The sequence below is a fragment of the Corvus cornix genome, chromosome 5, assembly GCF_000738735.6.
Source record: "Corvus cornix cornix isolate S_Up_H32 chromosome 5, ASM73873v5, whole genome shotgun sequence".
In the NCBI taxonomy this organism is placed as follows: domain Eukaryota; kingdom Metazoa; phylum Chordata; class Aves; order Passeriformes; family Corvidae; genus Corvus; species Corvus cornix.
The window spans coordinates 15,283,422-15,305,108 of record NC_046335.1 but is presented as its reverse complement, the minus strand read 5'-3'; the positions used below and the strand labels follow the sequence as shown (position 1 = coordinate 15,305,108).

General features: G+C 37.7%; 1 protein-coding gene across 12 annotated transcripts in view; it reads left to right on the top strand.

Moving 5' to 3' along the window:
- UNC79 (unc-79 homolog, NALCN channel complex subunit) overlaps positions 1-21,687 on the top strand; it is a 107,290-nt gene that overhangs the window by 5,859 nt on the left and 79,744 nt on the right. For 10 of the 12 annotated variants that reach the window (XM_039552685.1, XM_039552684.1, XM_039552679.1 and 7 more), the window contains 10 exons: positions 5,431-5,735; positions 9,107-9,277; positions 12,137-12,229; positions 13,522-13,577; positions 14,204-14,333; positions 15,881-15,945; positions 17,759-17,847; positions 19,019-19,059; positions 20,295-20,323; positions 21,374-21,603. In XM_039552685.1, coding sequence (XP_039408619.1) covers positions 5,431-5,735; positions 9,107-9,277; positions 12,137-12,229; positions 13,522-13,577; positions 14,204-14,333; positions 15,881-15,945; positions 17,759-17,847; positions 19,019-19,059; positions 20,295-20,323; positions 21,374-21,603 — 1,209 coding nt within the window. Of the gene's footprint in view, positions 1-5,430; positions 5,736-9,106; positions 9,278-12,136; positions 12,230-13,521; positions 13,578-14,203; positions 14,334-15,880; positions 15,946-17,758; positions 17,848-19,018; positions 19,060-20,294; positions 20,324-21,373; positions 21,604-21,687 lie in introns of those variants that run through there. The other 2 variants (XM_010394497.4, XM_010394507.2) reach the window with 2 other exon arrangements.

The window sequence follows — 21,687 nt, the reverse complement described above, 5'->3', positions numbered from 1 at the left end:
GACATGCTGAACTTGTGAAGAAAGGAGTTTCTGACCTGTAGAGTTTTAGATGTGTATAATCATGACCTCCTTGACAGTCCTGGTGCCTCAGAATCCCAGAGTGATGAGCCAGACAAGCAGAACTGGATTCTTACTGTGCCGTAGTTCAGCTGTTTTGGGTTCTGGTTCAGTCCCTTAGAACAATAGGAGTAGACACAAAGTTTGTATACAGATCTGGATTTTCATGGCAACACCACATCAGGATTGTTCTGACTCAAGGTTTTTGACTTAGTCTAATATTAGTAATAATATATAGTACTAAATACCACGTGAATGCAAAATACATTATGAACAGGAAATACTACCTCTTGTCTTGCTAAAAAAGATAGGAAAAAATGTGAGACTTTATTAGGAATAATGTACATTCCACAGTGCTGCCTAGTGGATTCATATTTCCAAATTGTTTTTAAAATGGCTTTTGACCGCGAAGAGGGGATTTCTATCTGCTGGTTTTGGCTGGCACTAGTTTTCACATCCAGAAGAATGCAGTTAAAATTGCATTTTTGTGCATAGCTTCCTGATTTATACCTGGAAAGATTGTCCTTGCTGTCAGAAGGTAGTTTGGAAATAACGCTGTTTGCCTTATTTGAGGAGGAAACATTAACAAAATACAATTTACTCATATATTTGTACATATACTCCTATGATATATACAAGTTGAGAAGCAAGAATTTAAACTTGAGAGAATGAGAACAGTTCATTCTAACAGTCAAAGAGCCTGAGATGCATCAAAATTTTCTTGACCCTGTTTATAAGAAGGAGAGACACATAGACAGAAATAATTTTTAGTGGAACGCCTGTTCACAGCAAACTTGAAAACCTCCTGCTTGCTTTTGAAAATTTCAAGAGCAGATCTGTTTCCCTCCTCATTTAGACTGTTGAAGAAACTTACAGCAGCCAGTAGGACTTCTTGTTTGAAGATTAATAAATGAAATTTGGTCTCATTGTATTGAGCAGTGGGAAAATATGTTCAAAGAGTCACTATAGATACCTCTGAAATGTGTCTCTGTTCCCACATCAGGCTGTTATGATGGATTATTTGTGCAACACTTAAATTGCATTTAAGTAAGATTATTTATGACAAGACAGCTTTTGCTTAAGTACTGTGAAACTTTAAGCTGTTAAAGCAAGAAAGTTGGACTTGATCTGAATATTTTCTCTTTCAGCTGTAACTACCAAGTGCTGTAATGAGATATGTTTCTTTTTGATCAGAAGTTCACTTGGTCAGGATAGATTTAGAATGTACTGTTTAAAGAAAGCATCTTTATAGCACTCCATGGTCTTCATGTTTCTAAACAGTACAGCTGACATGTCCTGTGTGATAAATTCTTCACACTCAGGAGCAGTGATGTTCCTGGGCTTACTGAAAAAGCTTTATACTTAGCAACTATGAGAGCAGATCAGAAATCAGGGCAGCAATTGCACAATCGAGCAACTCCCTTTCTTTTATTTCATGTTCAGAGTGGGACTGAACCAAAATCCTCTTGTTGATAATGCTGAACCTCATGGGGCAGAAGTGATACTCATATCTGATACACAGATCTATACAAATGGCTTTGTCCTTCATGATCTGGGATCTGATCAGCTTCAGAACTAAAAGGGTATGAGAAATTAATGCCTGGACTTGATCTAAATTTAAGTGGACAGAGTTCTGATACTCATCAAGGTCAAATTCACATTCTAAACCCCTGTAACTGGGGAGTTTAAACTGTGGGTCAAAGACTGAGTGCTATTGTTGAACCAGTATAAGTTTATATGCTTGCTGATACTAAGAAAGAAGATGGATAAAAAAGCAAAACAACACACCCTGTATTTAGTGTGGCAGATGGAAAGAAGGAAACTCCCACCCACTGTGTGCAGATCTCTGCAAGATTTATCCTAAAACTAAACAGACTGGTTAAAAACCTTTCTGAAGAGCGTGTTCAAAAATTTCTTTGAATATTTTGCATGCTGAGTCTCCTTTCTGCCTCCTACACTGAGACTCCATTGTACAAGGTTTAACATCAATCACAGAAGTACATGGTGGAGAATAATCTTTCTAGCTTAACACAGAGCATATGCAATGAATTTGGGCTGCTAAGAGAATGCTGATACAACCGTGACAAAAATGCCCGTTGATTTCTGGAGCTTTTAGGTTGGTTGTCACCATCTACTATTTTAAAATAACTTTAAAAATACTTCCCAGTTTGTCTGCTCTCCTTGCAGCTGAATTTTTTAGGACAAACAATTCTTGATGAACATGTATAGTAGTAGAAATAATGGAGGAATAGTCAAAGAAATTCCACATGATGATTGGGTTTTACAGAAGTAGATTTTACTGTTTATTACACTTTTACCTTTCCATGTTAAGGACACGTTGACTGTGTTCTTTTCAGTGGGATGTGCCCACTGTTTAGAATCACATTCATATGTGGTATCATTTTGCTGACTAAAGATGGATTGCACAAGAGATTAATTTGCTCCTTTGCTCTGTACGCAGCCTCTATAAATTGCAAGCTCAGGGGTGGGGGGAACAGATGTGGAATGGGTGAAAAAAATAAATTCCTTATTTCTATAACAAACATCACATAAAATCACCATACACAATGCATAGCACATTGACTCATTTAGTTCTTCTTTAATTTTCTCTTTGGGAAAAGCATTTCTTTACATTACAGCATGAATTTGTTTCATGCCCTACTCATTTTCAGTGATTTCTCCCTCATTTGAGGAATGATCTAAGGCTCAATAAACATCTCACAAAAAAGCTTATTCTTTCACATTTTCCTGAAGAAAATTCTCCATATGTATTTCTAAGCAAAATACTTTATGTGAGGCATAGTTTTAAAGGCCTTGGTGGCTAGTTAATGGTCAGGCTTGTTTTGCTGCCTTGGTGAGATGTAACTCACTTGTACCCATTTTAGGAGACCTTTCCAGGAAGGCAGTAATTTTGGGATAGATTTGCGGCAAAGATATACACATCTTGAAACAAGCCTTGGTAGCTTTGCCCCTTATTGCAGAGCAAGTTCAGTATGGAGTAAGTTCAGTATGGAGTTATGATTTGCAGATACTCCAAATTCTCAGCACTTGGTTTGAATTGAAACAGAAGCAAATTGCAGTCATTGTATCTTGGTCTTAAGGGACTTCCTAGCTTTTCAGTTTTGCCTCTTCTGTTTATTGCTTTTAAAAAACGTGTCAGGCAAAAGCCTGGACATGAAATTTTTTTTTGTTTTGTTTTTTTTTTTAATAAATTTGGTGTGGTTACAGCTGGAATTTAGATCTAGTCTTATTACTGTTAAACAGAAGGATGCCCTGATCAAGATACAATAAGCGTGCTTTGGCATCTAATCCAGAGATGGGCCCATAGCTCAGTGTAAAAAGAAAGGATTAATATCCTTTCTGGAAATAAGCGCACTTGAAGTGATGTTTTGGCAAATAAAGGGATGCATAATTGGTATTATCTGTTGGTAGACAAGAAAGGAGTATAGTCATATCTCTAAAGATAAGCTGAAAAATATGGCAAATGAACATCAAGCAAATTAAAAGGAATCAGCACTCTGATAATTTTTTTTTAAAGTCATACTAGATATTAGGTGATCTTCTGATACAATTTCATAAACACCACTGTGCTAGTGATCACGTTTCTTTTACTGGACATTGGGTAACAGAAACCAAAATAATCTGCCAAATATGTGAGGCACAATAAAAAAAACCAAAAACCAAAAAAATAGTTTCTTAAGACAGGCTTTGTCTGTCATCTCTGACTGCAAGGTGATGTGATAGTAGCCATGTAGCCATGTGATAGTAGCCACTTGGCAAAGAACTGTTTTTGTAAAAGTGTTTTGTATATATGGCAAATGAATGATACCTTGTCTTATAAGCACCTTAGCAAGAGTTTGGCTTACTTGTGTAAACTGTTGAATTGACTTGGAGGTAAGATTTGCTGAGGTGATTATATGATAGGGATTTCTGTACTGTTAAAGAGAAGAGAGGTTTCCAGAAGTGCTCTCTCTTGACATAATTCTGCTCTTCACGAGTCAGTGGAAGTCTTAGTGCTACTGACTTGTCTTTTATAACCTTTAACACTGACTTTGGGAACAGAGTTAAACCAACAGGAATTGCTTTTGGAAATCCCAATGACTGAGAGGTGCAAAAATCTGCTGTAAAAAGGAAAAAAAACCATTGTGTGTGGGTTAATATATTTAAAAGGTGTATTATATTTTATAGGCACATATGGAGATTATGAACTAACCCTATAATTGCTTGATAACTAAAATATAACACTGCCTAAGTGACAATTTATTTCTATTTAAAATAGTGGGGTTTATTTTTTTTAATAAATTAGATTACCATGTTTACAACCATGTTTACAACCATGTTTGCAACATTCTTAAAACTACATAACAAGCTGGTTGACGTATAGCCTCTATTTTGATTCCCACTAAATTCTTTTTATTTTTTGAAATTATCTCTCCTTTAGTTTATAGTGAGTTTTGTTGAATAATAACGTAAGTAACAGCAGGAGTGTATGGTAACATACTGTCTGATCTGCAGTTACATAATTGGTCTTGCTTGCTTAGCCCTTAGATTTTTGAAGGTAACTATTTACACAAGGAGTGTTTGTATTCATAAAGCAAAATGTTTCCTCCCTAAACATGGGCAAAATTAAAAACACACATAAACAACCATTATCATTAGCTCACAAACATATGCTAAAGACCATCTACTATATATTATTTTATGACTTTTCCAAACGTAGTTTAGTTAACATTTTAGAAATATTATATTATTTCTAAATCCATGTGCCTGTTTAAACTTCATTATCTCAAATGATACTGAGTGAGTGGTCATGAAACAGTATCATAAAATACATACAGACATTATTTTAATGCAATAAACATGTGATTTTTAAGACTATCTTAACAAACACACATGTTTATTCTTTGCTAAAACATGTTTCTGCAAGTGCCACACCTATATTTTGCATGTTTTCACTCAGTTGGCTCAAAAGATTATAGGGGGGAAAAAATAAATCTCTCAAAATCCTCAGAATCTCAGAGCAAAATACCAGCCTATTTTGACACAGCTAAACACTTCTAATTCTCAGAATTTTTCTTAACTGTGAAACATGGGTAGGGCACTGAAACATGCATTTTTATATTTTTGCTCCTTATGAACCAGATAACACATGAGATGCAATGAAATTTTCCTAGATGTCAATTTTTAATTCTCCTACCTTGAAGCATGAAAGTAAATGGTTGCTAGATTTGTAGACATGCTGGTTTTGGTAGTGATTGCATCTTATGTGGGATGTATCTGGTCTTTTATTATTTGTTTTATAGTGTCATTTCAATGTAATGTGCTGTTCTTTGTGTCTTTGTTGTCTCTTTTTTTTCTTTGTCCCCCCAACAGCATTTTGTCCCGCACAGGGAAGAAGGAGAATCAAGATGCCTCCAATTTGACAGTGCCCATGACCATGTGTCTTTTTCCTGTGCCATTCCCACTCACCCCATCTCTAAGACCACAGGTCAGTTCCATCAACCCTACTGTTACTCGCTCCCTCCTTTACAGCGTCCTGCGAGATGCTCCATCTGAACGTGGCCAGCAAAGTCGTGATGCTCAGTTATCAGACTACCCATCTTTGGACTATCAAGGACTTTACGTGACACTGGTGACACTGCTGGATCTAGTTCCCTTGCTACAACATGGGCAACATGGTAAGCAGGCCCTTGAATGATTCCAGTGCTGTGAATCCATGAGTGGTGCATATATGCAGTAGAAGAGATGGGCCTAAACTGACCTGGATCTGGATTTCAAATCTCCTGGGATGCATTTATATCCAAGTGTTTGGTTTGACTTTCTTAAATAAAGGACTTTTTTTTGCTAATTGTGGATTTGAATTCTGAGGTTGTCTGATTTTTAGTGATGTGCTGGTGGTATGTAACGAAAACAAAATGGTATGTAACAAAAATTGCACGGCTGTAAAACTACCCAGATTTTTAACTTGAATCTGCTGGAATAACTTCAGACTGTCTTTTTGGGGTGGGTCTCTTAAAAATGCACAGAGCTTGCAAATGTGTATCTGGCCTATCAAAAATACACAGATTGAGTGTTCTGGTGAAGGTCCATCTCTACACAGAATATAGTATATATCTAATTGAAGAAAAAAACATGGTAATTGTGCTTTGAGATGGTTTTAAAATACTCCTGTGTAAAAATGGTAGCAGCATCTCTGTCTGACTCAGAGAAAAATGATATTGTCTTATGTTTTAAATTAGCTGCAAGCTTTCTTTTGTGACTGTGCTGTATTTGTGTTGTTTTCCCTCGAGTTCTGCTCTGCATCTGTCTGGCTTGTTAATCTGTTACGCTTTCCATACTGGGATCCAGTAGCCCAGTATTCTCTCTATGTATTAGCCAAATATTAATTTCCATTGTGGTATTATGATGTATTACTTACATAATTCAGTATAGGAAGGTGGTTGTCTATCTGATAATGCTGTTGAAATTCTTCAGGAGGAAAGTTGTTTCTGTTAAGTGATGAATTCCATTTGAGCTGGCAGCAGTGTGTTTGAATCAAAGGCTGCTGCACTAGGAAATGGTATGATCTTGCAAAAGCAGGGCCCATAGCACATTATAGACTTGTTGACTTCAATTCTTAGAAATGGAGGAGTTAATTATCAAAACAGTCTTTTCCTAAATAGATAACATGGTGATAATTAACAATCAATGAAGACCTGTAAAGAACAAATAACATTGGACAAACATAATTTTTTCTTATGGCAACACAGTGGCTCTCCTTGCATGGTTTTCCTGTCCCTAGTCACATTTTTGTTGCTGTGTCATTTTACATCCTAATAGGCAACCTGGGACATGGTCCCCACCTGAGGAAAACACTCTAGGAGTGGCTTGGCAGCTGGAAGCATATACCAATGGGAAATCTTACAGGAGTCTGTGCTGGGTCTAGTGTTATTAAATATTTTAATTTTTTACTTACCTGATACAGTTGAGAAAGCACTTGGATTTGTAGGTGTTATCAAGATGGTTACTGGCATGTGCTTTGTGTGAAAGATATGTGATTCAAGTAATTGTGGCAAGTTGCATTCTGTTTTGAAATGTGTCCAAAGGAGAAATGTAAAATACTATGCTTAAGTGAGAAAATCAAAGGAGAAGGAGGTAATACTGGCTTGTGCTGCAGAGAGCTCTGAGTGTTAACAGTGGATCAGAGAAGACCATAAGTCACTAATATATAAATATTATTCTAGCAATGTGGTAAACATTTTTTTTTTGTGTATGAGACACCCAAAGCATTGTGTTTATTATTCTAACAGCCCTAGCAAGGCCTCAGCTGGAGTAAAATTTTCAGATTTGTCCATCTAGGTTCAGAAAAAACACGTACTATTTGTGAAGAGTCCAGGTAAAAAACAAGAATGATGTGAGGTCTAGAAAATGTGAACAGTGAGAGAAAACCCCAAAAAATTTCATTTATCTAGCTTAGAGAAAAATGGGAGATGTGATTATCATATGAAAATGTGGTTGCTGTGAGGAGAAATAAACTAAACCAATCTATTTGTGGTTGTAGTTGATCAGGATAAGAAGTTATACACTTAAATGGCAGCAATGGAAATTTTTTTTTATAAAGAAGATCTTTGTATGATAAAGACTTTTAAGCATTAGGATGAATTGACAGGAGAACGAGTGAACTGTCTTGCAGGTTTTTAAGAATATTTTAGATAAATATGTGCCAGGAATAATTTTGTTGACTCATGCTTGGGGCAACGAGAGATCACTTGCTATTTTGTATGGTTTTGTGTGTGGAGAATTAAATTTTGCTGCAAAACTTGTTATTTATTTCTTCCTCAGCTTAGTAATTGACTAAAAGAAATATGTATTTTTTTATCAGAACAATCAGTTTTGTTTGGGTAAGTACAACTGCTGTGCTAGGCAATCCTGAGCTTAGGCCCAATCGGGTTATAAAAGACAGTGTTTAGCTGATAAATATGTATTGCAAGAGAGAAGCACTCCGTAGCATTGAGGGTCTGGTCAGACCCTTGCATAGAAAGCTGGCCAGAACCACTGAAATGGAGCGCTGATTTTAGTTTTTGCTATGACCCAGGATGTTTACAGCTACAGATCTCTCTGGCTTTCCAGAGAGGGTTTTAAATCACACCAGTTGTACAGGTGAGACTGAAGGCCTGTGTAACGTACTTAAGGCTGGGGAGTAATTAACAAAAGTAATGCCCCTCATGCAGGAGAAAGGCCTTCTGACGTCTTTGGATCATCATTCAGGTTCAAACTTGGGGTTCCTTGAGTGCTGTAACCTTTGTCAGAGGGTTATGGGCACCAGCTCAATTCCTCATTTGGGAGAGAGTATAAAGATTCCACAGTGCCCAGATACGCAATAAACTATCCCTTCTCTTTGGATCTTAAAATGTTGCACTGTTATTAAGTATCCTTTCCAAAGAGTTACAACGTGATTAATTAGAAAAAGTATAGAAAATCTTGATAAATATTCTTTTCCTTTAAACTCTGGCCACTTTTGGCCTCAAAGGTTTCCCAGGAAATCAAGATCTGTCGTTTAATCACATGTGGTTTGAAAGATAGCGATGCTTCCTGTAGTCAGTATATGTGAGGTACTTTGTAGAACTCTTGAGGGTTATTAAAATAAAGCTCTTATTTTAACATGAATGATAAAGACTAGAATGCTTTTTGCAAAATCTGGCCTTCCATACAATGTGCATTTCAAATTCTGATTCTTGTAGCATCTCTGCTTAAATTCAAGCCATCGTACATTAATCACTTTATGATTAAAATCAGCATTGACTTTAACCAATTATTTTATTGGCTGTAGTATTCATATTCCCTTCAAACTCTTCTGAGTAGTGTTCAACAACTGTTTCTCTCTATTTAGGAGGGTCTTAAAAATGGGTGAAGTCACTTGTCTGCAATGATTATCTTCCCCAGTTACTTTGAGAGGAAAGCTTGAATTTAAATAGAACTTTTTTTTTTTAGTTTTGTAAACAAAAAAGTACATAGTCATAATTACTTTTTCACTGTAATGATTTTATATTTCTTTCATTTTATTCAACAGATCTTGGGCAATCAATTTTTTACACTACTACATGCTTACTTCCTTTTCTCAGTGATGATATTTTGAGTACTTTACCCTATACAATGATTTCAACATTAGCTACCTTTCCTCCATTTCTGCACAAGGATATTATAGAGTATCTCAGCACATCTTTTCTGCCTATGGCTATATGTAAGTAGAACTCATTCTAGTATTGTTTTGTCTTGGCACATAATAGTATCAGACTGTACGAATCAAAATTTGATCTGTTATGGAATAGTGATGGAACACCAGTCTACTTACATACATAAAATAATTTCATGTGACTGATTTTCCAAGGGAAATAGTTCTATAATTTTTATTTATTTGTTATGCTGTGTTTTTGTGTGAATTCTTCCTTCATTTAAAGTGTGAAGTTTATTTAAGAAATCACTGTTTTCAGACTCAAAGAGCTTTCAGTGCCAGCAGTGGGAGTATTGAATGCAGAATCAATGGTCAAACTGCTGCTGAAGTAATAGCAATAGCAACAAGCGTGATTTTTGCATCTGGACTATATCTGGATGTACAAGTATGATTTTTCTCAATGTAATGATGTTGTGATGAATTTCTGATTTTTCTCCCTCTGTCTACTCAGCTCTTTCTCTCTAAGTTCTGTACTAAATAGCTGTGCCTGTAATTTCTCCTATCCATAAGTGTTAGGACTGAATCTGAGGGTCCCTGCCTTTTTTCCCATTCTTTCTTTTACTTCCCCTCCCTGAGGATGTCATGTGATTACTTAATTTCATAGTCCCTGCACATTGTGGGTCTTGGGGTGTGTTCTGAATGCTTGTCTATGTACCTGACAAAAAGCTTGTTAGGACTTCAGTAGTAATGAGAAATGTAACCATTTTCTGCAGGCAGAATCATTAGGGTCAATATTAGGTCAGTTTTAGCCAACAAGCCTCTTACTGTGTGTGACCAAACACTGGAACAGTTTGCCAGAGCAGTTGCAGATTCTCCATCCTAGCAGATGCTCAAAACACAATTTCCCCTGGGTACCTGCTCTAGTTGCCTTTCTTTGAGCAGAGGGACTGGGCAAGATGATCACCAGAGGTCCCTTTTAACATTAACCATTCTGTGATTTTGTGAGACTGTCTTCTCCTTACCGCTATATTCCTGACCTTTATGGAAAAACATGAACAGCTTCTGTACAGAGATCAAGAGTGATGTCATTTAAGTGTGCAGAAAATGCTGAAAGAAGCACGGTCCAGTGTTTTAAGATTAATATTTAATGCACATTTATCACCTGTATTTTCTAATTTGACCAGTCAATGATTTTGGAAAACTCCCCTAACTCTCCTGTACCTCAGTTTTCCCATGTAAAATAGTCCTTTTTAATACATTGTAATGAGGTTTTCTCTATTAACTTTGACAGGTCTAATGACAGTATGCAAATGAAAATTGCTAAGATCTATTTCATACATATGTGCAATACGTCCTCTTTGTGTTAAGAACAGAATGTTGCATTAAACAACTTCTTTTCCTGCTGCTGTTACCTGATAGAGAACAGCTGAAGGTGGTGACATGTCCTGTCTGTCCTCAGATCTGTAGAACTATACCTCAGAATAACTGGTTGAGTCAAATCCTTGGTTTACTTAAATAGATTCCCCAACTTAAATAGTTCCCCAACTGCCCTTGACAGAGATTGCATCTTTGCATTTGCATTTGTCATGCTGCCTTTCTTCTCTATCAGTTTTGGTGAGATTTCTGTATGAAACCAGTCTGCTGCTTTTTAAATTTACTAATCTAGTACTGTCCTACTTTTTTGCTGATGACCATGTTTAATTGCCCTGTTAGAGCTGCCAAGTATTTTTCAATTTAAATCCATACAAATACACTTTTCTGTAATAATTTGGGGGCTCTTATTTGTGTGGATAAGATTAAAAAATAAATGAATGAAGTGCAATGAAGAGAGCCATAGTAACGTTGGGTCATGTGGAGAACAGACAGGGAGAAATTCTCCATTTTCTCTTCCCTCCTTCGTTTCTATTTGAGTGTTCTTTTAATTAGTGTCCTTGTCTTTCCCTGCTGGGAATTATATGCTCCTTTGCAAGGCAAGTGCAGAACCTTTCCTTCCCTTAGTGTTTAATTCTGATTCAAACTGAAAGGGAGGATGCAAGAGATTGCCTAAGCAGTTGGAGAGCCAGATGGGAGGGATGAAAACAGCTCACTGAGCTGGTAGCTACAGTTCTGTGCTTCTATCCCAAATGCTTGGTATTTGGGTCCTGGCAGCCAGGCTTGGGAGAGGGCTGTGAGGATGGAAAGATACATGTGACATCTCTGTGTAGGAGCTTGCCTTCAAAGCCATGTTGCCATGTAAAAGTTCTGCAGGGTTTTTCCAGGTATACCATTTAACAGTAACCCACTTCATAGGAAACCAGGAGGAGCTCCAGCCACATTCTGTGTGAGGTAAAAGGTACACTTCAGTGCTGCTCTTCATCACTATCTCAGCACAGTTCACATAACGATGGGACTATGTTTCTGGTATGTCGCTGTAACTTGAGCTCTTACCAGATGCTCCCTGAAAAGTAATCTGTGCCATACACCAGCAGCTATCACCAGCCCCAGCCCTTCCTCAGTACACCTCAACAGCAGGCTTTCCATTTGTTCTTGGTTCCTCACTCTCCAGCTCCTCTTTACCCCTCCTACAATCCAAGGCCTAGGTGCACTTGGTATACAAGTGATGTTATTTTGTCCTGTCTGTGGGTTCTGAAGGAGAGGGCCTGAGAAGGCAACTGGTTAATGCAGTTTTGGGGATGATCTGGAAAACCAGGTGCGTGCTCTGTGAATCAATACCTAGCCATCTTTTTCTTCCACCAGAAAAGGTGTTTCACCCCCCAATACAGTGTGTTTCTAGTTTTTTAGGGTTTTTTTTCTTTCTTTTTGATTTTTGTTTTCATGACATGGTACCTTAGGAACTTTATTTGCAAGAGTTGGAATCAGTTACATGCTATTCTCACCTGATTTTCCTATTACAATAGAAAATTTATTTGTTTTTTCCTTTCTTTTAAGTGGGATCTTCAAAACGAGAAGGTGTTCCAGCACATGTCAATCTGTCTGCATCATCAATGCTGATGATTGCAATGCAGTACACATCAAACCCAGGTATGTGTAAACATGAAACATAGTATCATTTTTTTCTGAAATGATCAGTCTGGAAGTATTGTCCAGTGCAATCAGAAAAGTTTTGATGATGGGAAAAATCTGTGTCATTATCCAGAACAGGATGTAAAATGAGTTATTTTAGTCAAAACTTGGGTTTCTGAACATCATGCTGGAAGTAATCATTATGTAGGTAAGAGATCTCTTTGTGATGAAGAAAGAGGATTTGGCCCAGGATTGGAGACTCTGATCTACTCATGTTTGAGATCAGAATGTAATGTTATATCTAACATCAGTGTTGGAGAGAAATACCGCTTACCTTGACTACAGAAATTCATAGTAACTGTGTTATACAATGATTCAAGTGTCACCAAATTCACAACTGGTACTGCCTTTCTAAAGAAGACGAGTAATGCTGGCTGCAGGCTTAATGGAACTATAAAGAAGTTAAATGTAATTATGAGTATCTAAACAAAAGTGACGCAGTCCCTGTTAAACCACTGGGATCACATAACCAAATCAAAACAATATTTAACCCCAGTGAGCTGTTACATTGCATGATGGTCGACTGTCACCTGTCTCTGGTCTTATGCGGATGGGTAGATGGTGTGTGTGTGGAGGAACCCCACACTGCATCGTGTGCATCAGGAGTGTCACATCATGCTAATGTGCTTCACACAGGTAGATAAAAGCAGAACACCATTTTTAAAAGCTGCCTGCAGAAGTCAGTTTTTTTCATTAAATGTTCTGTTTTTGTTTTTGTGATTTCTGTGTTCAAAACATCAGAGAAAAATGTTGCCCTGGGGTTTTTGGGAAGTCAGACAGGTAAAGTAGTTCACTTGGCTCTCATGTTTGTTTGATGCAGAGTGGCTCCTACAGCCTTTGGTATATGTGGGAATAATATATTGTTACATATGATTTCCATTGCTGCCTCAAGATGAATGACAAGATACCCATTTACGTTGTGGCAGAAGGACAAAGTTTTAGTGATTCAGCAGATATTCTTAAACTAGATGTGTTTGAAAAAGATCTCCACGGCTGTGCAAAAAGCTCTTACCCTCATGGTAATAATCTTCCTGCATTTCTTGACAGAAACAAGTTACTAATATTAGGTTTTCTTACATTTTGTGATGACTCTCAGGGCAATGATTCTTTAGCAAGCCCTTTAAAATGAAAAATATTTGAATGAGGCGTAGAGTTTTAGATGGACAAAGCAAAGCCAATCATCTGATTCCATCACTTCTTTAACCTCAGTTTCCATTTCTGTATTAAGTCTATACTCTTTTCTCTCTCAGTGTATCACTGCCAGTTATTGGAATGCCTCATGAAATATAAGCAAGAAGTATGGAAAGTAAGTTTATGATCATATACTTTGTGGAAATGACTGTGGTTGGGTAGTAACAAAAACCAGATGGCTTGAAAATTGAACCAACTGTATGCCAAGAAGTTGTAAATGATCTTTATATCCAATCCTCCCTCTGGATTATGGAGAGGAAGGTCCCTCTAATTTTTAGTTTACAGAGGCTGTTCCATGCTTTGTAGAACAGAGCTCTGTTTCCTAAGTGCTATGTGGTTGTGGCTCCAATTAGTGGCAATTTTAATAATGAGCAGGCTTCTCAGTTCCTGTGGGACTGAAGTTTTGCGAGAACTATTTGTGAGTATTGTTGTCTGAATGTGCTCTGAATCTGGTTGTTTATCTGTATCTCACCTCTTTGCTCCGCGGCTAGACAGAGAATTCAATTTGCTCTGTTAGTGCACTGTGGGGTGGTGGGTGGTTGCTATTGCATGCTCTGATCAAACTCAGAAGCATTGAAGTTGGTCATCTAATCTGTCTCTAAGAGCATAAAAAGGAAGTTTGTTAGGGCATGAAATGTATTAGTTTTGTGTGTTCAGCTATCTTTTGAACGGCAGTACAATATATTGAATTGTGGTTTGTTACCTTGTAAAAATAACTGTTTTGTACATGTCTTTCCTTAGGATTTGCTATATGTGATAGCCTATGGACCATCTCAAGTTAAACCTCCAGCGGTACAAATGTTATTTCACTATTGGCCCAATTTAAAACCCCCTGGGGCAATCAGTGAGTACAGAGGACTGCAGTACACAGGTCAGTGCAGCTGGTTTTGTATAGCCCAAAATAAATGAATTATGAGAAGTGTTAAAGTCATGTTTTTAAAGTTCTATGATGTATTTTGACCTTTTTTGTTTGATAAATTGTACTTTGATAACTACATGCAATATCCGTTTATCTGCATTTTCAAAAGATGTTATGAAAAATAAAAACTCAGATCGTGGCTAGTAAATATGTTGTCTTACTCCCAATAATAACTAAACCAGAACAGGAGGCGAAATAAATATTGTGTTTGTAACAAATGGTCTGTGAAACTGCTGCCTGGGCCTCACAACAGTTCTGGTTTATGTTCCTTTCAATTATTGCTTTGGTTGCCTTTGTTGTGCCAGCTGCTAACACTGCTGCTGTTCCTAAGACTTCTTATCTGGCTGTTACTATTAAAAAAAGTCAGGTGATGTCAGGTGCAGTTAGTATAATGGATAAATTCTCAAGGTTGATTATAGGATGAAAATGCGAGACAAAGTCAGGAATGCAGCTGGAGTAGGTAGATGGTACAAAGTCCTCTGTCTGCCAGACTCCCCAGAGATACTGATGGGATAGTGCTGCCACAGGGATGACTGCCTAGCAACAACTCATGACTTGCTTGTCCTGCTTGTCTGTCTCAACCTGTTTCAAGTAATATCTGTCATATGGCATATGTTTTGATCATTTTTAAAATTTCTAGACCAGAATATGACATTTTAAATTGTAAAAACGAAGGGTTGGAAGAAATCTTAGAGGACCCCTAGACCAACTCAAGTGCAACCTGAATGTTCCCGATAGAAGTTTGTCTGATCTGTTCTAAAGCCTTCCATTGAAGGGTTGATACATTTTCTTGACTTTTTAGAAAAAAAATAAAATTCTTCATATACTGTTCTGCATCACTTCTTCCATGCAAGCAGGTCTGTAAACTAAGCAGGACAGTATTCTTTCTTAACTGTTACTAGCACTGGATAGACTGGGGTTTTGTTCTTATATAGAAATTTTTTGTTAATATATCCCAGAATGGGATGAGTATTATCTGCAGTTGCACGGCATTTTGACCTGGGGGCATCCCGCAGAGCATCCAGGTGATGCCATTTGAGCACCCCTTTGTTGTTTACTTCTTGTCATTACACAACTAAGGCTCATTCTGTCTCTGGACTCATTTTCCTGTGTCATAGCTGAGTTTTCATTTTGCCTGGGAATATAACTGAATTTACTCAGCTACTCCTACCATCTTGCTCATGGAGTGGAAGGATAGTTAATTATTTCAGGATGTTGGTGAGATCAAGAAGGGTCTGCAACAGGAATGTCTGTGTCTTACTTTTTCCATTTTCTTGCTGAATCCATGGTTCGTTTATATTGTAAATAAGTCAGGAGGCCTGTATGTTCAAGGTTGTTTATTATAATTATTAAACTTCTTGAGGAATCGCTTTTTGTATTATACTCATTTTTGTATACTACTTAGTACAAGAGGATCTTGTTCTCAATTGAGACTGCTAGGCACACAGAATATAAATATCTCTTCTCATTTATTAATCAGCCGTGTTTTGGTTTTGCAGCCTGGAATCCTATTCACTGCCAGCACATTGAATGCCATAATGCGATTAACAAACCAGCTGTGAAGGTACTGCTGTTGCTTCAGGGGCCAAACCCAGCTGTCTGGGGTGGGGGAGGTTGCACTTTGACCCCAGTCCTATGCTGTGGTTGTGTGCAGGTGACCAAAAGCAGGTGCTAAGGGAACAGCAAAGCCTGTTGAGACCAAGGGGACCAGGCCTTTGTGAATATGTTCTTCGGCTGCCTAAAGCAAGATGAGGTTTTCCTGTAACTACTGCAGGACAAATCTTGAAATTAAACATGGTGATGGTTGTAGAGCACGTTATAAAATTCTAATCTGGCTCCTGGCCAATCCATGTAAATGTTTTCCTGAACACATATATGTGTATAAATATGTGCACAAATATTACTGTATACAGGAAACATTATTTTAGTTATGTAGGTACATGTTCACCTTGGTATCCTGATTGAGCTCATACAATGCACCTACTCTGGTTATGATCCTTTGCTTGGAATGTGTCCTAAAGCAAATAGCAATAAAGCTTTACTTACCTTTCCTGCAGCCCTCTTTGAGGGAGGTAAATAGTATCTTTACTGTTCACACATGTAGTGAAAATGAAAAGGATTTGACCAGGGTCACAGAACAATTTGATAGCAGAAGCAAGAACAGCAGCCCAAGTCCAGAGCATGGTACAGTTAGGTGTACTTGATTAATTGATTTGTATCTAGTTAAATATGAAGGTACCACCAATTTTCCTGGCATCAATTCGAATACTAATATAATTTCTTTAGTCAAACAGTTCTTCAGTGAGCCTTTTCCAGAGGCTGTGATAGGACATAATGATGACACTTGTCTCAAAAGTCCTGCAAGGGACCACCTTCCTGCACACTCCAATCATTCTCAATTATCCCTCTCTCACAGGAGAAGTGCTGAAAGGTGTTCCTTCATGTTGTAGTGATCACCAGATTCAGGCTAATAACACAATAGAGCAAAATATAAAAAAGTGCAGTTCCAAGCTTTGCAGCTTAAATACCTGAATATTTTTGAATGATCTGTTAGCCTAATTTTGACAGAAGCAGCTTTGATCAGTCATCACTCAGAAAAATGCAGCCCATTTTGTCTTGAATAGAAGAGTTGGTTAACAAAGATGAGAAACATTCAAAGAGGTATTTTGCCTTTATTTATAAAGTCTTGCACTTGAATGGAGTAAGAAACATTTTGATCATAGTGGTTAACATACAGTGTATGCATACTACTGTTAAGTGTTTCCTTAGTAGTACAAAACACTTGAACAAATGTGTGTGGAACTGGCTGTTAACTGTAACTGTTTTCTGTAATTGACTTATGTGAAAGGATAAAAGCTAATGCAAGACAAAGTCTGGACCTATGTTGCCAAGGGAACTGTGAGTCTTTGATCTGTCACTGCAGTTGTGCTCTATACTTAAAAGCAGCGATGACTGAAAATTAGATTTTGCTGGAAGAGGCATTGTTGGGAAAGAAAAATCTAGACCTTTACATTAGCTTGTCCTAAGCCATGGATCCTCTAAGTGCTGTCTCTTTGGAGAAAAAAAGTGGAAGTGTACAGTGAATAAATGATGTCAGTGTATAACAAAATGTACTTGTCTTTGAGAAAATGATAATACTGGTACTGAAGTATGTCCTATTTTTTATAGGCTCTCATTTTCACTTACATCCCTATCTTTGTTAGAAATAGTTTGAGATCTTGTATGCCACATGCTGAGTATTTTCTTTCAGAATACTAAATGCTGTTAACGCACACCAAAGCTGTGTTCTGTTTTATGTCCTAGCATTAACATGTTGAACTTTTTCAGCCAGCTTCAATGAACAGAAGTGTTAATCCTTTTCCTTCTCCACGTTTCAGATGTGCATTGACCCGTCCCTGTCTGTGGCTTTGGGTGATAAGCCACCTCCCCTATATCTTTGTGAAGAATGCAGCCAAAGAATTGCAGGGTAGGTAAACCAAGAGCTGGAAAATGATAAATATTGTCAAACTCCAGAGTTCAGAATTCTGGAGTTTTGCTTTATTGCAGTATGATTAGCATATAATTTATATAGGTGAACCTGTTGAGGTATATGGAGCACACCGCCGCTCAATATGAATAAGGGTTACGGATATTTACCCCACATGATCAGCATTTGCACCTAGCTTAAAGAGTTTTTAATTTGAGATCTCTGAAAGAATGGATACTGTGGGTTGCATTGACTATGATAGGGAAACCTCATTAATGTACAGGCTTTTGCTTAAGAAACATATTTAGTCCTCATCCTTTAGTTTTCATTAAAAGCAGAACATTACAGTGAAAGCTCTTTTGCAGAGGTTTTGATACTTTTTTGTAACAGGTATTTCAGATTACTCTCTAAGATGTACTGTGGAACAGCAGAGATCAAATAAATTGATCCAGGATTGACCAGTACTTCGAAGGAATATACCCTGAGATAAAATAACCTCATTTTGTTTTCATTTTTGGTTGTCTTTTTTACCTTTAAATTGCTATTTTGGTTTGCATTAGCATGCAAAATCCGACGGTAATATGTAATACTTAAATTCAGTGCCAGTCATTACTTCAAATGGACAAGGTTACAGGTAGTTCAGAACCTAAAGGAGTGTTTTTCTCCTCAGTTTAAGACAACTTTAAATCACACCAGCTGTGGGAAAAGCAATTACATCTCACCTTAGGTTTTCAAGTCATCATTGATTTAAAGCTGCAGGAAAAGTAATTGAATTTGGTAGAAGCATAGCTTCTAAGGACACTCACAAGAAACAGTACTGGTACTTTGGTTTTTTTCTACGTTCATCTGTTATTTTTCACTATCATTTCTTAGCTGTCAGACTTTCAGAGTGCACTCTCTTTTAATTTGATAAATTTAGGTCTCAAAAGTAATTTTTGAAAGCCTTGAACATGGTGACAAACATCAGCAAAGTGATAATTTACAGTAAGACAGCACAACAAAGAGACGTAATGTAAACCAATCTGCAGTTTATAAAACTACATTTGAAAAAAACAGCACTCCTACCACATTGATTTATCTAAATTTCCTCTGTGCAAAAATAAATCCATATATATATATATATGTAAAGATTTTGTTATGTTTATTATATAATTTAAATTAATGTTTACAGGGATCACAGTGAATGGTTGATTGATGTTCTTCTGCCACAAGGTAAGAGGTATTTTAAGGGTAGGTACAAACTAGTCATAGTTGTACAAAGCTATGCTTCTGATATTTCTCCATACTGTTTTACTTGAACTGCTGCATTCTGTTCAAAAGTGTTGGAATTTTTTTTTAATTTTAAAGCAGTTTGTACTTAATGCTGCTTAATGTCCTGAAAATAGTATGAAGAATTGACTAATCCTTTATCTGAAATACTATATAACTCTTTATGTGTGAGGAAACAGAGACAATTTAACAGATTTTCAGATCTTGAAGCATTCATGATTGGAGCCAAGTTTTTAAAAAGTATTTATGTCCCAGAGCGGTGTCCAAAAACTGGGGCTAGTTCTTCCAGTAACCCAAGTCTGATTCGAAAGCTCTTAAAGCTGCTGAAAGTCAATAACATGAGACTGCAAAGGAAATCAGAAAAGGACATAAAATATTTTTTGATGGTCCAGTCATTGATCCAATCATTGCCCTTTGATCAGTGAGAAAACCTGATATTTTATTATCTACTAGAATGTAGACAAAATGTGTTGACAGGCTAATCAGCATATTATCTAAAATAACCCTCCCAGGGATAGAAGGAAGACACTGCCTGTCTCTTTGCTTTGAAAACTGAAAATTCTTAAGCAATTGAGATTTTTTGGCTGTCTGCTTTTAGTTGAAATTTTATCCAGATTAAGAATGTTTTATTTACTTAAGGGAAACACTTCTGTTTAATCAGCCACTTAAACTTACTGAATCATATGTTGCCAGGGCAACAGATCAAATAGCTACTGCTTACAGGTTGAATCTGCAAACATTTCACTCTGAAATGATGGGCCACAGACATAGTGGCTGCTTCTACATTGTTCATATTCACTACTCTTTTATGCTGAGAGCTTTCACAAGCCATGTAGGCCCATCAGAGCAGTGTCTCCTAGAGCCTGCCGCAGTAGCGTGTACAAGGTGTGCTTTTAAAAGTCTGTCTGTGAGGCAGAAGCATAAGCAGAAGGTGGAGGAGTTGCAGAGCATGTCACACTTGATGCACCAAGGCTGTTACTGCATTTAAATGTAGAAATAGCCATAGGCCTAAATGTGCAGTGTCCTAACTTATGCAGGCTTAGGGGTTTCAGTAGTATCTGGAAACACAAGTTTACCCCAGAGACTTCCATCCAGGATGTCCATTTTCCCATGGCTGCCATAGTAAATCAGGAAGATGGTCATTTTGTGTTCATGTTTTGTATGCCTTCCCCTTACAGCGGAAATTTCTGCTATATGTCAGAAGAAGGTAAGATTCAGCCATTTGTGTGATGGGGCATGATTTGATGTTGTGTCTAGTGTCATTCCATTCCTGTCTAGTGCGTTCTTCTTTGTACCATTTCAAAATTTCACAATTTATCCATGAATGCATTTATTGGTGGATGGAAATGATTCAGCAGCAGCAGGTTTCTTTTTGTTAAAACTCATGATGTTGATTTGAGTTGTAGGTTTTAGCTGAAGTGGCAATTAGTAAAGCAATTCAATTATGCTGTTGAGCTCTGTTTTTATTCTATAACTCTGCTTATGAAGAGGATAGAACAAGAGCTGAATTTTATATCTAAGTGTTTATATATCTTCTCATCTCCTTGAAGTCTTGGATTAATCCTAAATTGGACAAAAATCATACTGTAAAACGTGTATTTTTAAAAATAAATGGACTGAAAATCTTCAGTGCTTGGCTCTGAAAAGATTGCTGACAAAAAGAATCTGCTTGCAGTACATACCAGCTAATGTGTTTTAATAAGAATTTAATAGCAAGGAATACAGTGTATAACATATTCTAGTTCTCATGTGGTAAAGAAAGCTTTTCTGTTGGGCTGGATTACCAGGTGGCAGAAATTTGAGGTCCATATTTCAGAGGCTCATACAGTTTCCTGTGATAAGCAGGTCCTTACATAGCATAAACTGTGGCATGGTGGCACCATGGTTTTGCACTCCTAAGGATCTACCTGTTGCTACCTGTAACATAAAAAGACCTTCTGAAGCATAAGCAGGAGTTAAGAGAACTACTGTAAAATTTGGAGACTGCTCCAAGTCAGGAGATTGAGGCTGATGACTTAAGTGTCAGTTTGGAGTGTTTCAGAAGAAGGGCAACTGTGACATTTAAGTCCAGGCTCAGCTTATCTTTCTGGAAGGTCAGTGATGTTTGGCATCAGGAGTTTGCACACAGCTGTGCTTCTACAGAGTGATTTTGGAAATTGCCAGCACTTGAGCCAGCTCCCTCGTGCTGACTCTCATCCATGTTTTTGGTTCCATTGCCTGATACTTGTGGCCTGATAAACTCCTTTTTATTTTCCAGAACTGTAGCTCCCACGTCAGAAGAGCAGTCGTCACGTGCTTCTCGGCGGGCTGCTGCGGCCGCCATGGCAACAGGCCCGTGCGCTACTGCAAAAGGTGCCACTCCAACCACCACAGCAGCGAGGTCGGGGCGGCCGCCGAAACCCACCTGTACCAGACCTCCCCGCCCCCCATCAACACCCGCGAGTGCGGGGCAGAGGAGCTCGTGTGCACCGTGGAAGCTGTGATCAGGTAATCTGGCAGCTGGCGAGCCACCAGTATGTAAAACAGGATCAGGCTTTCATATCGATATTGCCTGCAAATCTTGTGCAGGTG